This window comes from Talpa europaea, assembly GCF_964194135.1.
Source record: "Talpa europaea genome assembly, chromosome: 11".
In the NCBI taxonomy this organism is placed as follows: Eukaryota; Metazoa; Chordata; class Mammalia; order Eulipotyphla; family Talpidae; genus Talpa; species Talpa europaea.
This window is the reverse complement of record NC_140078.1, coordinates 52,348,715-52,360,399: the sequence shown is the minus strand read 5'-3', so window position 1 is coordinate 52,360,399 and position 11,685 is coordinate 52,348,715. Positions and strand designations below refer to the sequence as shown.

Sequence of the window (11,685 nt, the reverse complement as noted above, 5' to 3'; positions counted from 1 at the left end):
ATTTGTTCTTGTGTAGGTAGATGACCGGAGGGTCAGCATTCTTACAAGGAAGAGATAGGGTGTACTTTTGTTTGGAATGTGACCGGATCACTGCAACCCAAGAGCTGACCCAAGAAAGGGAGAGAGCTGTAATACAGAGCCATTTTATTATTATATTTTGGTGACTGAAGAGCTCATGCCTGTACTGGGGACCCAATACCCACAGACTACACTGGAGGGAGGAGTGCAGACAACCAGGTCTTTTCTCTAGAGAACAACAGGATATTGGGGACCTAAGAGGACAGCAGGGCGCTATGGGAGCAGACAGGTGCTTGCAAGATTGTAAGTTGCTAAAAATTAGCCAAGGATGAAAATTAAAGCAAAATTTAATAACTGGATTACATCAAATTAAAAGGCTCCTTTACAGAGAAAGAAGATTATCAGCAGAACCAAAAACCAGCCTACTGAATAGGAGAAAATATTTGCATGTCATACATCTGATGAGGGGTTAGTAGTCAAGGGAGCTAAAGAACTTAAGCAACTCAACAACAAGAGACCCCAAAGAACCCAATCCAATGGGCCGAAGATCTGAACAGACACTGCTCCAATGAAGACATGCAGATGGCCAACAGACAGGTGTAAAGGGGTCATTATCACTTAATATTAGGGAAATGCAAATCAAATCCCATTGAACTATCCTCTTACACCTGTAAGAGTGGCTTACATCAAAAGGACTAGTGACAACAAGTGTTGGCAAGGGTATGGAGAAAAAGGAACCCTCACACACATTGGTGGGACTGTAACTGTACAAATATTTTAGAAAAACAGTATGGCGCTTCCTCATAAAACTAAACATAGAACTACCATATGATCCAGCAATCCCACTTCTGGGTATCTATCTGAAGAATATGGAGTCATTCACGTGAAGAGTTACATGCAGCAAAATGTGCAGTATTACTTATCTATTTATTATTTATTTATTTAGATTTTGTTTATTTATTTATACAAGCACTGGGTACATTCAGAAGCGTGGGAGGGTGAGAGGATTCACCAGAGCCAAAGCAGGGAGCAGAGCAGGCAGACTGATGAAGTACACTGCTGAGGGGCGCAGCGGGCAAGGCAGGAGAGGTCTGTGCGCCATGTGGGACCCTCATCGGCAGCCGGGAATCAAACCGGCGCTGCAGAGGCTGTGGGCAGCTTTGCAGCCCAGCACTCAACCACTGCGCCACCAGGGAGGCCCTGTGCAGTATTATTGAAAATAGCAAAGATAACCACCTAAGTGTCTACTAATAAGATGACTGGATAAAGGTGTGTTATATATACACAATGGACTACAACTCAGCTTTTTAAAAAGATGAAATTTTGTAACTTGCAGCAAATGAACTTGGAAGGGATTATGTGAAGCAAAAATCATAAAAAAAAACAAATATTGGATGATTTCACCTATCTGTACAATATAAGCAAATAAAGCAAATGAATGAATAAATAGATAAAAATAAACCAGATGACATTGACAATAGGACTGAGGTAGTTACCTAGAAGGGCAGAGGGTGGTGTGTAGGAGCAAGGGTAGAGGGGGTCTAATGGATGGAAGGTTTTTTTGGTAAATTTTTTAAAGGAAGATAAATAACCTAATAAAAGATAAAACTTTGAACCGATTCACCAGCAAAGAAGATGTAGCAACTAAGCACATGAAAAGATACTTAACAAGAACTGTTATTTCCAACCTAGTAGAAATTCTATTCCCAGCCAAACTATTGATTAAATTCTATTCCCAGACAAACTATGGTAAAATAACATGTAAAATCTCTTAAAATCTACCTCCAAAGCATCTGTTTCTGGAAGCGACTGATGTCTGTAAACATGAAATGAAAGAATAAAACAAGAAAAAATGTGAGTCCCAGGTGATGTGACATGGGAAGTGAAGAGACTGGTATGATGTTGAAGGGAAGTGCCAAAGCAACAGCTGTGCAAACTGCTGTCTAGAGAGAAGCCAGAGAATGTAGTTTACAGGAGAAGATAATAAAGGTTCCAAGAGAAATCATGGTAGTTTGGATGATGAGTTTGGCTACACTGGGTGGAACTACATGTTTCTATCAGAAAGTCTGAAGGCAAGGGGGTTATTGACACATGACTTGGGGAAATCACTAGTTTTTAGGGGAAAAAGTTATACTAGTTTTTAGGGGAAAAAAAGTTATAGTTTTTTAGGGAAAAAAACTGTGTACAGTTTGAAAAATGCAGTTGTAAATTGCACTGTATATGGTTCAGCTGTGAACAATGCTATGTGTGGAGTTTTACAACCCCACACCTAATGGATAATGACAAGCCGACTCTAATGTATACTCATTAGACTGGCCTTGTGCCTGTCAGAATGGGGCGGAAGGGTGGAAGGGTTTCTGAGAAATGGAGCCTTTTAACCAAAGTGTCTGTGACAGTGAAATTAGATCTCCTCAAAAATATGCCCAAATTCTATCTTTTATGTGATTTGTTTCACCATCAAATTTGTCTACCCTGTCTCTAAGGTAAAACTGCAATTTTATTTCTACAGATGCTCTCCATAACAATGGTAAGAATTCTGGCCAATGAAAGTGTGTCACGTCCTCTAAATCAGAGATCAATGCAAAGACTGGTGGGGGCAAAATTTATGTCTGTGCGAGATGTATGTATCTAGAAGGTGGGTATTTTGAAGAACTAAACTTTCTTTTTTCATTATATGAATGTCACTGTAAAACAGGAAATCAGGAAATAGCAGGTGCCTCCCTAAAAATGTGTCTTATGGGCTCTAGTTCTTTAGTTTAGAGCATTTTATAAGGACGTGCCACAAGTCCCTATCTTAGGAAGCATAGTCTCTGTAAATCTCCACAATACAAAGTAACAATAATCAATGCCTTATTTGACTTTTGAATCAATAAGGAAGCGTAGGAGATTATAGCAGTGGCAAGTCTGATACATGCTCTCCTTACAATTATTCCACACACAATAAGAGGACATTAAAGAACATCTTGTTCCTATCATTTTAGGCACTCATGTATCCTCCTTGTTCCAGTAGCTGCACAGAATCTTTAAAAAGCAAAATTTAGGATGACAGTATGACTTAACCACTAGAGGGAGTTTAAAGATGTATTAAAGCGAAGAGAAAAGAGGAGAGGGGCCCCATAAAAAGAGATTTTTTTTTCTTACTTGGAGCTATGACTATAACTCTTTTTAAAAAATTATAGAAATAGCAATGCGGTTTTCAGTGGTGATAATATGTTCATGTACATTTTTGCATCTTTTCAATATCGGAACTGACCCCTTTTCAGGTGATTAAAATATTGACAATTACACAGTGGTTTCTCTCAATTCTGGATCAGGTGATGCAAGCCCAGTTTAATATTAACATGATATTGATAGGTTTTCCTTCAATTATGTATTAGTTGGCACAGGCCTGTATTAAGAATTCAGATGGTGAGGCCAGATTTGCCACTTTGTGCTGTGTGACCATATACTATGTAATTAACTGCTCTAATTAACATATGACTCAAAGTTCTTCATGTGTAAAATGGGGCACAGGGCTTTGCAGGAGTAAACCAGGTCCAGGCAAAACACCTCAGTGCATTGCTGGATCTTAAAGATGTTACCAGTGAAAATACACTGCAATATAAAGCTGACTGGAAAGATTTCTTAATTTCTTCTCCCAAGTTCACTTCAGCATCAAAGCATGGAAACGTGAGGCATGGGACGTTCCCAGAGTTGTACAATGATGACCACTACCTAACTTTGGAGCATTTTCATCATCCCCAAAACAAAGCCTGTATCCAGCAGCACTCTCCAGCCCTCTCTATCCTGTAGTTCCTGGTAACTACTAATCTACACTATCTGTGGATTTGCCTATTTTGGGCACTTCGTGTTAATGGTATCATACAATATGTGGCCTTTTGTGTTCCATTGTATAAATAGATAGCACTTTTTGCTTCATTTATCCATCCATGGACATTTGGATTGTTTCCTCCTTTTGGCTATTATGAAAAAGTTGTTACTTTTGTATAGACTTCTGTGAACCAGTTTTCATTGGGTGTTTACCTAGGAGTGGAATTGCTCCTAGGTAAACACCTAAGGTAACTCTCTGTTTTATTTTTTGAGGACTGCCAAACAATTTTCCAAGCAGCTGCATATCTCTACATTCCCACTAGCATTGTATGAGGGCTCCAATTTCTCCCTATCATCACCAACATTTGTTATTGTCTGTCTTTTTGATAATAGCCATTCTAGTAGATGGGAAATCATATTCCACTATGGCTTTGATTTTCATTTTCATAATAACAAATGATAGTTAAATACTTTTCATGTGTTTATTGGCCATTTGTATATCTTTTTGAAGAAACAGTATTTCAAAAGCTTTGCTTATTTTTTAATTGGATTGTCTTTTTATTGTTATAAGAGTTTTCTTAATATGTTCTGGATACAAGTCCTTCATCAGATATATAACCTGAAAATATTTTCTTTCATTCCGTAGGCTGTCTTTGCACTTTTTTGACGGTGTTCTTTGAAGCACAAACTTTTAAAACTTTAAGGAAATTCAATCTATTTTTTTTCTTGTTGCCTGTTCTTTTGCTGTTACAGCTGAGAAACCATTGCCTAGTCTAAACTCGCAAAGTTTACTAAGAGCATTAGTTTTATCTCTTACTTTTAGACCTACTTTTAGACCTTTTAAATCTATTTTGATTTTTTTTGTATATGGTGTGAGGTAGAAGTCCAACTTCCTTCTTTTGCATGTGGAGAAAATTGTAGAGTTTTTGCTAAACATGTTTTGCTTCTATCAAAGTGTGACAATATGCCATGCAGATATACATAAATACATTCAGTCATTTATTCAACAAATATATTATGCAGCAAGAATATTTGAGATATGATAATTTTCATTCTCTATTTTTCCATTTTATTCCTCAAATTCAAGCAGATAGCAGGCTCCAGGCTCCCTTGCATAGAAGAATTTTATGGCAAGGTAGCTTCCTGGATTTCATTACCCAAACACCTAAATTCTGAGGTCAGAGATTCCCAAGGAAATTGACTGATTATATTGTCCAGAAGAACAAGGAAGAACTGGTGTTCTCCCTCTGCCAGAATAGATCAGAAGTACCCAGAGATGAAGGTAGAAGGAGAAGAGGATACTGAGAGAGAAGGGATCTATAGTCAGTTTGCCAGATTTACTGCTGAGGGTTATGAGCATGGAACCATTTAATAGACACAGCCTCAGGCCAGATTCTCAGACACCAAGTCTGGCATAAGGAGGATAAGAGTCACCAAACTATAACTGCTTTTATGGTAGCGGTAATAGTATGACAACAACTGATTAAACAGCTGATAGGATACTAGCCTCCAGCATCGCCTCCCCCTACTATCCTGAGTGATAATGTATGATGCAATTTGGGCACTGCCCTGGAATGATGGCACATTCTGAAGAAGCAAGAGACTTTATGAAAGAAGCACCAAGATTACATAACTTTTTCTTACAAGCAAGGCACACTGCAACTAGGAGTAAGAAACTGGATTTCTAGAAAGCAGTTATACTTCTCTAGAAAGCAGTTATAGGCACCCTTTTGATTTTATGGACTGGCATTTACACTTGCCACACAAATATTGAGAACCCACTATGTGTAGAGCATCCTTCCAGGGTAAGTTGGGGTGAGAATAAAAAGTCAATCAAGCATAGTAAGACAAGGTACTTACAGTGAGGTAATAGCAGCCATGACTAGCTGTGGTTACCACATATCATGTACCAGCTGAGCACATGCCTATGCTACACTCTAGATGAATGGATCTCATTTAATGGAATAGAAATGTACCCACTGGAAGATGACTGAGCAGGAGCCTGAGGGCTGGACAGGGGAGACTGGTCAAACTGTCTCCCAAGATTACAGTACCCCGGGTAATTATTTCTGTTAAGGTGTGTCAACTAGTTCTTCCCAACAGTCTGGACTTCCACTACCATTCATACCTTCCATATGAGCAACAAAGAAATGATACAGTTGATTTGAGGGGAAAAATCCAACTTTTATAGCTATGTGCAAAACGAAAATTCTGGTTATAAGCAAAATGGAAATTGTTCTTATGGGGGAAGAAAAACCATTCATGGAACTGTTTTTGCTTTGAGATGGAGACACTCAATTCAGTGTCTAAGAAACTATTTTAAATTCTTGTCTGAAGCGTCCTAGAAACAGTAAATGGAAAATAAGTTGATTCTGGCAATGAAATGTTAATAGTTTTTCCTAAAGTATTAATCTACTAAACAAATGTTGCGAATGAAAGAAGCAGGCATATAAATGCTGTGAGAGCCATGATTTATATACTTTCTATTGCTGCTTCTGCTATTTGATTCTAAGCAAATGACTAAACCAAATCTCAAATGCCAAAGAGAAGCATACTGAGCCATAAAGAGAAGTAAAAGAGAAATCTAAAGTATGAAAGACTAATTAATGCCTCGTCTTTTGTGTCTTTTTTGAAGAATAAATCTCACCCCATTTGGGGATTCTATAACCCATTTTCTCATATATAAAGTGAACTTCAGGTCCAAGGACACTCAGAAATTACTTGGTCCATTGTCCCATATTTTAAATGGGAACATTTGAGATTCCAAGAGGTTAAGTGATTTGGCCAATAAGATCTCAAATAAATGGGAAGGGTCCAGATCTAGGAAAGAGAAGACCTGGAATCTACTTCCCACCAAGTCATTAATGAGTATGTCTATTTATAAAACTGTTTGACTAGGTTGTTTTTTAAAAATACTTCCTTCTCTGAAAGGGGTTGAAACTCTGGGAACATAGCATCAGTAGTTTTTGTTTGTTTTTAGAAATTCAATGGCTTTCTTTGCAGTTATGATGAAGAGGCAATCTGCATGGTATTTACCAGTGTGGGTTCTAGAGTCAGACTCTCTACCTTGTAATTCCCACTGTCATATTTACTTGTGGTGAAAATGTGAATAAGTTCCTTAACCTGTTGGCCTCATCTACCAAATGAAGATTTTAATACTACTACTACACATGGTCCTTACCATGACCGAATGAAATAACACGTGTCAAGTTTTCAGCACAGTGCTGGCACATAGCAAGTGCTCAATAAATGGAGGTTACCATTACTATCATCCTGGAGGAACCACAGTTGCTGTCTTTGTGCTTCAAGGCAGATGCAGCCCAAGAGCTAAGGTCCACATCACAGCCAGATCTCATTCTCTGTGGCTCTGTGTGGCCTTAGAAAAAAATACAAAACCATTTTCTGCAGCCTCCTTCCTGATAGTGGTGGCCAATGTCTTGCCTGTTATAGGGTAGGACTTCTAGAAAGCTCATCAGAGGGGGCCAACTTAGATGACAGGAACACTTTGTTATTTCTCTCTTTTCCTTCTTTCCGTCTGGAATACAGAAACAAATGGCTGGGTGATCAGCAGCCTACCGTGATAAGGAAGGTAAGAGTAAATGACTTTCAGAGACTTAGGACTTGGCAAATACTGATTGCCAGGCTTGTTTCAGAAATGAGAAAAATAAACTCATTTACATTTTTAAGCTACTAGTATCAAAATGTAATTGCAAACCAAAATGCCCTCCAAAATCTCTTTCTCTTTTCTGTCAACAAGGTATCTGCAGATCTATTTGGACAGGTACTTGCCTCTGGCCACTTAGGGGTTCTATGTCAGGCCCTCATTGGCTCTCATTTATTTTTTTTTGCAAAATGTCCAACTCTCTTTGCTATTTAAATGACAGTCTGTGGATCGGCAGTGTTAGCATCACTTAAGAACCTGTAAGAAATTCTGTATCTTTGGTTCCATCTCAGACCTATGAATCAGACTTTGCATTTTAACTGGATCCCCACTGTACACACTAAAAGCTGAGGCACTCGAATAGACTTCCAGGCTCTGTTCCAGCATTCCCCTTAAACACTACTGGCAAAATAATCTTCCTGAAGCATAGCTCTCCTCAATCTCCTCAAAAATCTCCAACACCTAACCCTTAGCTGTCTTGGAAATGACCACAAAAGTGTCTGCCATGCACACAGTAAGTGGGCAATAATGTTCTCAATTAAAGAAAAAATGAGTGTAGCCTAGAAACAATACATTCCTTAACTCTGGCCTTTCCCTGCAAGGTAGTGGGGACAGTAGTACCAAAAGCAGACGTGGTTCCTGGCCTTCATGGAGCTTGAGAGATTAGTTGGAAAGCCATGATTTTTAAAAGAAAGAAAAATATGTAAAGATAAGTTAGAAATGCTAAGGAGGAAAAGAACGGGCAGCGATAGAGAACAAGACCGGTGGTTGGAAGGGGTGACCTAAAGATAGGACGCCTGAGGTGCTGGACCAGGCATTAGGAACAGCGCGAGCCAAGTCCTTAGTTCAGAGTGTTTGAGGATCAGAACAGGGACGGCTCTAGCAGCCATCCCCAGAAAATAGATGTCCTGGGAGGTAGGGGTCATGGGGTTCACCTTCCAAGTCACTTAAGAGAAGATGTGACTCTTTCCCCTTCCCTGGGACACGGTGAAGCGGCGAGCAGGGCACACGGCAGAGTCGCAGTTGAGTCCAGCCCTGGAAATCACGCCCCGAGAGAGTCAGATCCCAGTTGCCCCACGGACTGGCTCTCAGCTCCCTCGACCTGCACGTCTCGGCTTCCTCAGGTAGAGAGTGGGCTAAGAAGTAACTTTGTAGTTACGGAAAAGGCGAGGCGATCCTGCTGCCAAGCTCCCCGGAGGGCTGCCACCCACGTCAGTGCTCACCTGCGCATTGACGGTTACATGGTTATCGTGACGATGGTGGCGGTTAATTGCTACCAGCTCGCGGGCAAGAGGCTATTCCCGTGCCCCGCTGCTCCTGTGCCCCCTGCGGCCTCCCGACACTGCCCCGCCAGGCAGCCTCTCCCCGCGGCCCCCCGCGCACGGCCGCTGTGACCCCAGCGCGGGCGCTGACCGCCGCGGCCGTACCCGCTTTACCTGGGGCCAGACGCGCCTTGTCGCCACCTGGTGTCCTGGGCCCAGCCTCCCTCCCGGCCGCCTCCCGGCCCCACGGCTGCCGCGGCGGCGCCCCCAGCCGGGCCGGGCCCGGGGGGCGCGGGATGCCTCGGCGGGGCTGGCGGCGACGGCCACGCTGCGCGCTCCGGCGGAGGGGAGGGGGCTCGGCGGCGGCGGCGGCGGGCCCGGCGGGGGGCAGAGCCGCGCGGCGAGGCGGCGGCAGCGGAGGAGGAGGAGAAGGAGAAGGAGGAGGATGCGGGGGTTGCGGGCGGCGCCGCGGCCCGGTCCGCAGTGAAGCCCGCGGCGCCCCAGGCGCAGGGAGTGGCCGTCGCCTCCTGCGCGCACCATTCCTGAGATGGCGGCGCGGCGGCGGCTCGGGGAGCCGAGGAGGGGCCAGGCGGGGGCGGGCTGAGCCCGGCCGGCCCGGGAGCTCGCCCAGGGTCCGCGCGGCGGCTGAGCACGGGCCGGGCGGCCGGCGGGGCGGCGGGGCCGGGCGGGGGGCGGGGGGGCCTGGAGCGGAGCGCACGGCGCAGGCCGCGATGGCGAACGCGAGCGAGCCGGGCGGCGGCGGCGAGGCTGCCGCCCTGGGCCTCAAGCTGGCCACGCTCAGCCTGCTGCTGTGCGTGAGCCTGGCGGGCAACGTGCTGTTCGCGCTGCTCATCGTGCGGGAGCGCAGCCTCCACCGCGCCCCGTACTACCTGCTGCTCGACCTGTGCCTGGCCGACGGGCTGCGCGCGCTCGCCTGCCTCCCGGCCGTCATGCTGGCGGCGCGCCGTGCTGCCGCGGCCGCGGGGGCGCCGCCGGGCGCGCTGGGCTGCAAGCTGCTCGCCTTTCTGGCCGCGCTCTTCTGCTTCCACGCCGCCTTCCTGCTGCTCGGCGTGGGCGTCACCCGCTACCTGGCCATCGCGCACCACCGCTTCTACGCCGAGCGCCTGGCCGGCTGGCCGTGCGCCGCCATGCTGGTGTGCGCCGCCTGGGCGCTGGCGCTGGCCGCGGCCTTCCCGCCCGTGCTGGACGGCGGCGGCGACGACGAGGAAGGGCCGTGCGCCCTGGAGCAGCGGCCCGACGGCACCCCCGGCGCGCTCGGCTTCCTGCTGCTGCTGGCCGTGGTCGTGGGCGCCACGCACCTCGTCTACCTCCGCCTGCTCTTCTTCATCCACGACCGCCGCAAGATGCGGCCCGCCCGCCTGGTGCCGGCCGTCAGCCACGACTGGACCTTCCACGGCCCCGGCGCCACCGGCCAGGCGGCCGCCAACTGGACGGCCGGCTTTGGTCGCGGGCCCACGCCGCCCGCGCTGGTGGGCATCCGGCCTGTGGGGCCCGGCCGCGGCGCGCGCCGCCTGCTCGTGCTGGAAGAGTTCAAGACCGAGAAGAGGCTGTGCAAGATGTTCTACGCCGTCACGCTGCTCTTCCTGCTCCTCTGGGGGCCCTACGTCGTGGCCAGTTACCTGCGGGTGTTGGTGCGGCCCGGCGCGGTCCCCCAGGCCTACCTGACGGCCTCGGTGTGGCTGACCTTCGCGCAGGCCGGCATCAACCCCCTCGTGTGCTTCCTCTTCAACAGAGAGCTGAGGGACTGCTTCAGGGCCCAGTTCCCCTGCTGCCAGAGCCCCCGGACCACCCAGGCCACCCTGCCCTGCGACTTGAAAGGCATTGGTTTATAAAGGGCTCTCCCGCCACGTCCACCCCCCACCCAGCCTCTCCTTTTGGCTTGGACAGTGACGTCATTCCCCCGCCTGCCCCCTTTTTAATTTTCTAAGCTGCCTTCAAAACGACTTTCAGAGTGGACGAGCACTTGGATTGTACAGACTCCTTTTCGCGGGGTGGGGCGGGGCGTGGGGGTGAGGGGTGGGTTTCTATGTTTCAGTCCTAGCCCAGTTAACTGTATTTGCCTATTTTCATTCCGGCAGTGGACTCTGGAGTCTTTGTGTTGGTACTGAGGTCTTTCCTTCCATGTGTTACTTTTTTTCTTTTTTAACTAAAGGGTACACTAATTTTCTTCATGCAGTGTTTCCTAAAGACCACGGCCAGTTTTCTACAGAAGCTATTTTTGACAATTTCAAATGGCATTCCATTTGGTGGTGAAGAAGAGGAACCTAGGGAAGTTCACAGGTCCACTTCTTTGAGGGTCTTGCATCGGAAGCAGGAGAGGACAAGGGTGGGGAATCAGTTCCCTCGGCATGGCCGGCCTTGGGCTCAGTTGCGCTTTGAAAGTGTGGGACGCTGTCGGGTGTGGACGTTGAATGGGAAGAGCAGACGCGGAGGGCATGGCAAGGCAGTCGTTTTGTGAGCGGTGACAAGATGTGTTTCCTACCTAACTTTCTGCTAGCAGAAAATACACCTCAGCGACAACTGCTCTCTGTATTATACCAATCTTGACTGGAAACATTTCTGTAAAATTGTGACTTTTAAAAGAGTAAAAAGTGTTTGGTTAGTAATGGTGTGGAGAAAATACAGTATTGCATGATTTTGTTATGTGCTAATTGTGGGTGGTTCACGGATTGGAAGGACTCTGAGAAGCAAAGAATTAAATAAATCACAATTGTTTGGGTACTTTTTGCCAATAAAAATTGAAATGATTTTGTGGAAACAGCTTGTGCTTTGAGAATCTCAGTTTTATTCTGTCTTATGAAACTAATTTTGACTTTGAAAATTGTTCTTTTGTTCATGATATAAATGAATGGAATATAATGGTACTCTTCTAGAAGACAAAGCATTTCCTTAAAATGTTTGCTAGGTTAAGCT

The 11,685-nt window shown here is 45.9% G+C and overlaps 1 protein-coding gene across 1 annotated transcript; it reads left to right on the top strand.

The window, feature by feature from the left end:
* Positions 1–9,482: 9,482 nt before the first annotated feature.
* On the top strand, positions 9,483–10,604 carry GPR27 (G protein-coupled receptor 27; the record flags this gene model as incomplete). Its single annotated transcript, XM_084247974.1, has 1 exon — positions 9,483–10,604. One exon carries the CDS (start codon positions 9,483–9,485, stop codon positions 10,602–10,604), a length of 1,122 nt encoding a protein of 373 aa, XP_084104100.1.
* Positions 10,605–11,685: the final 1,081 nt, after the last annotated feature.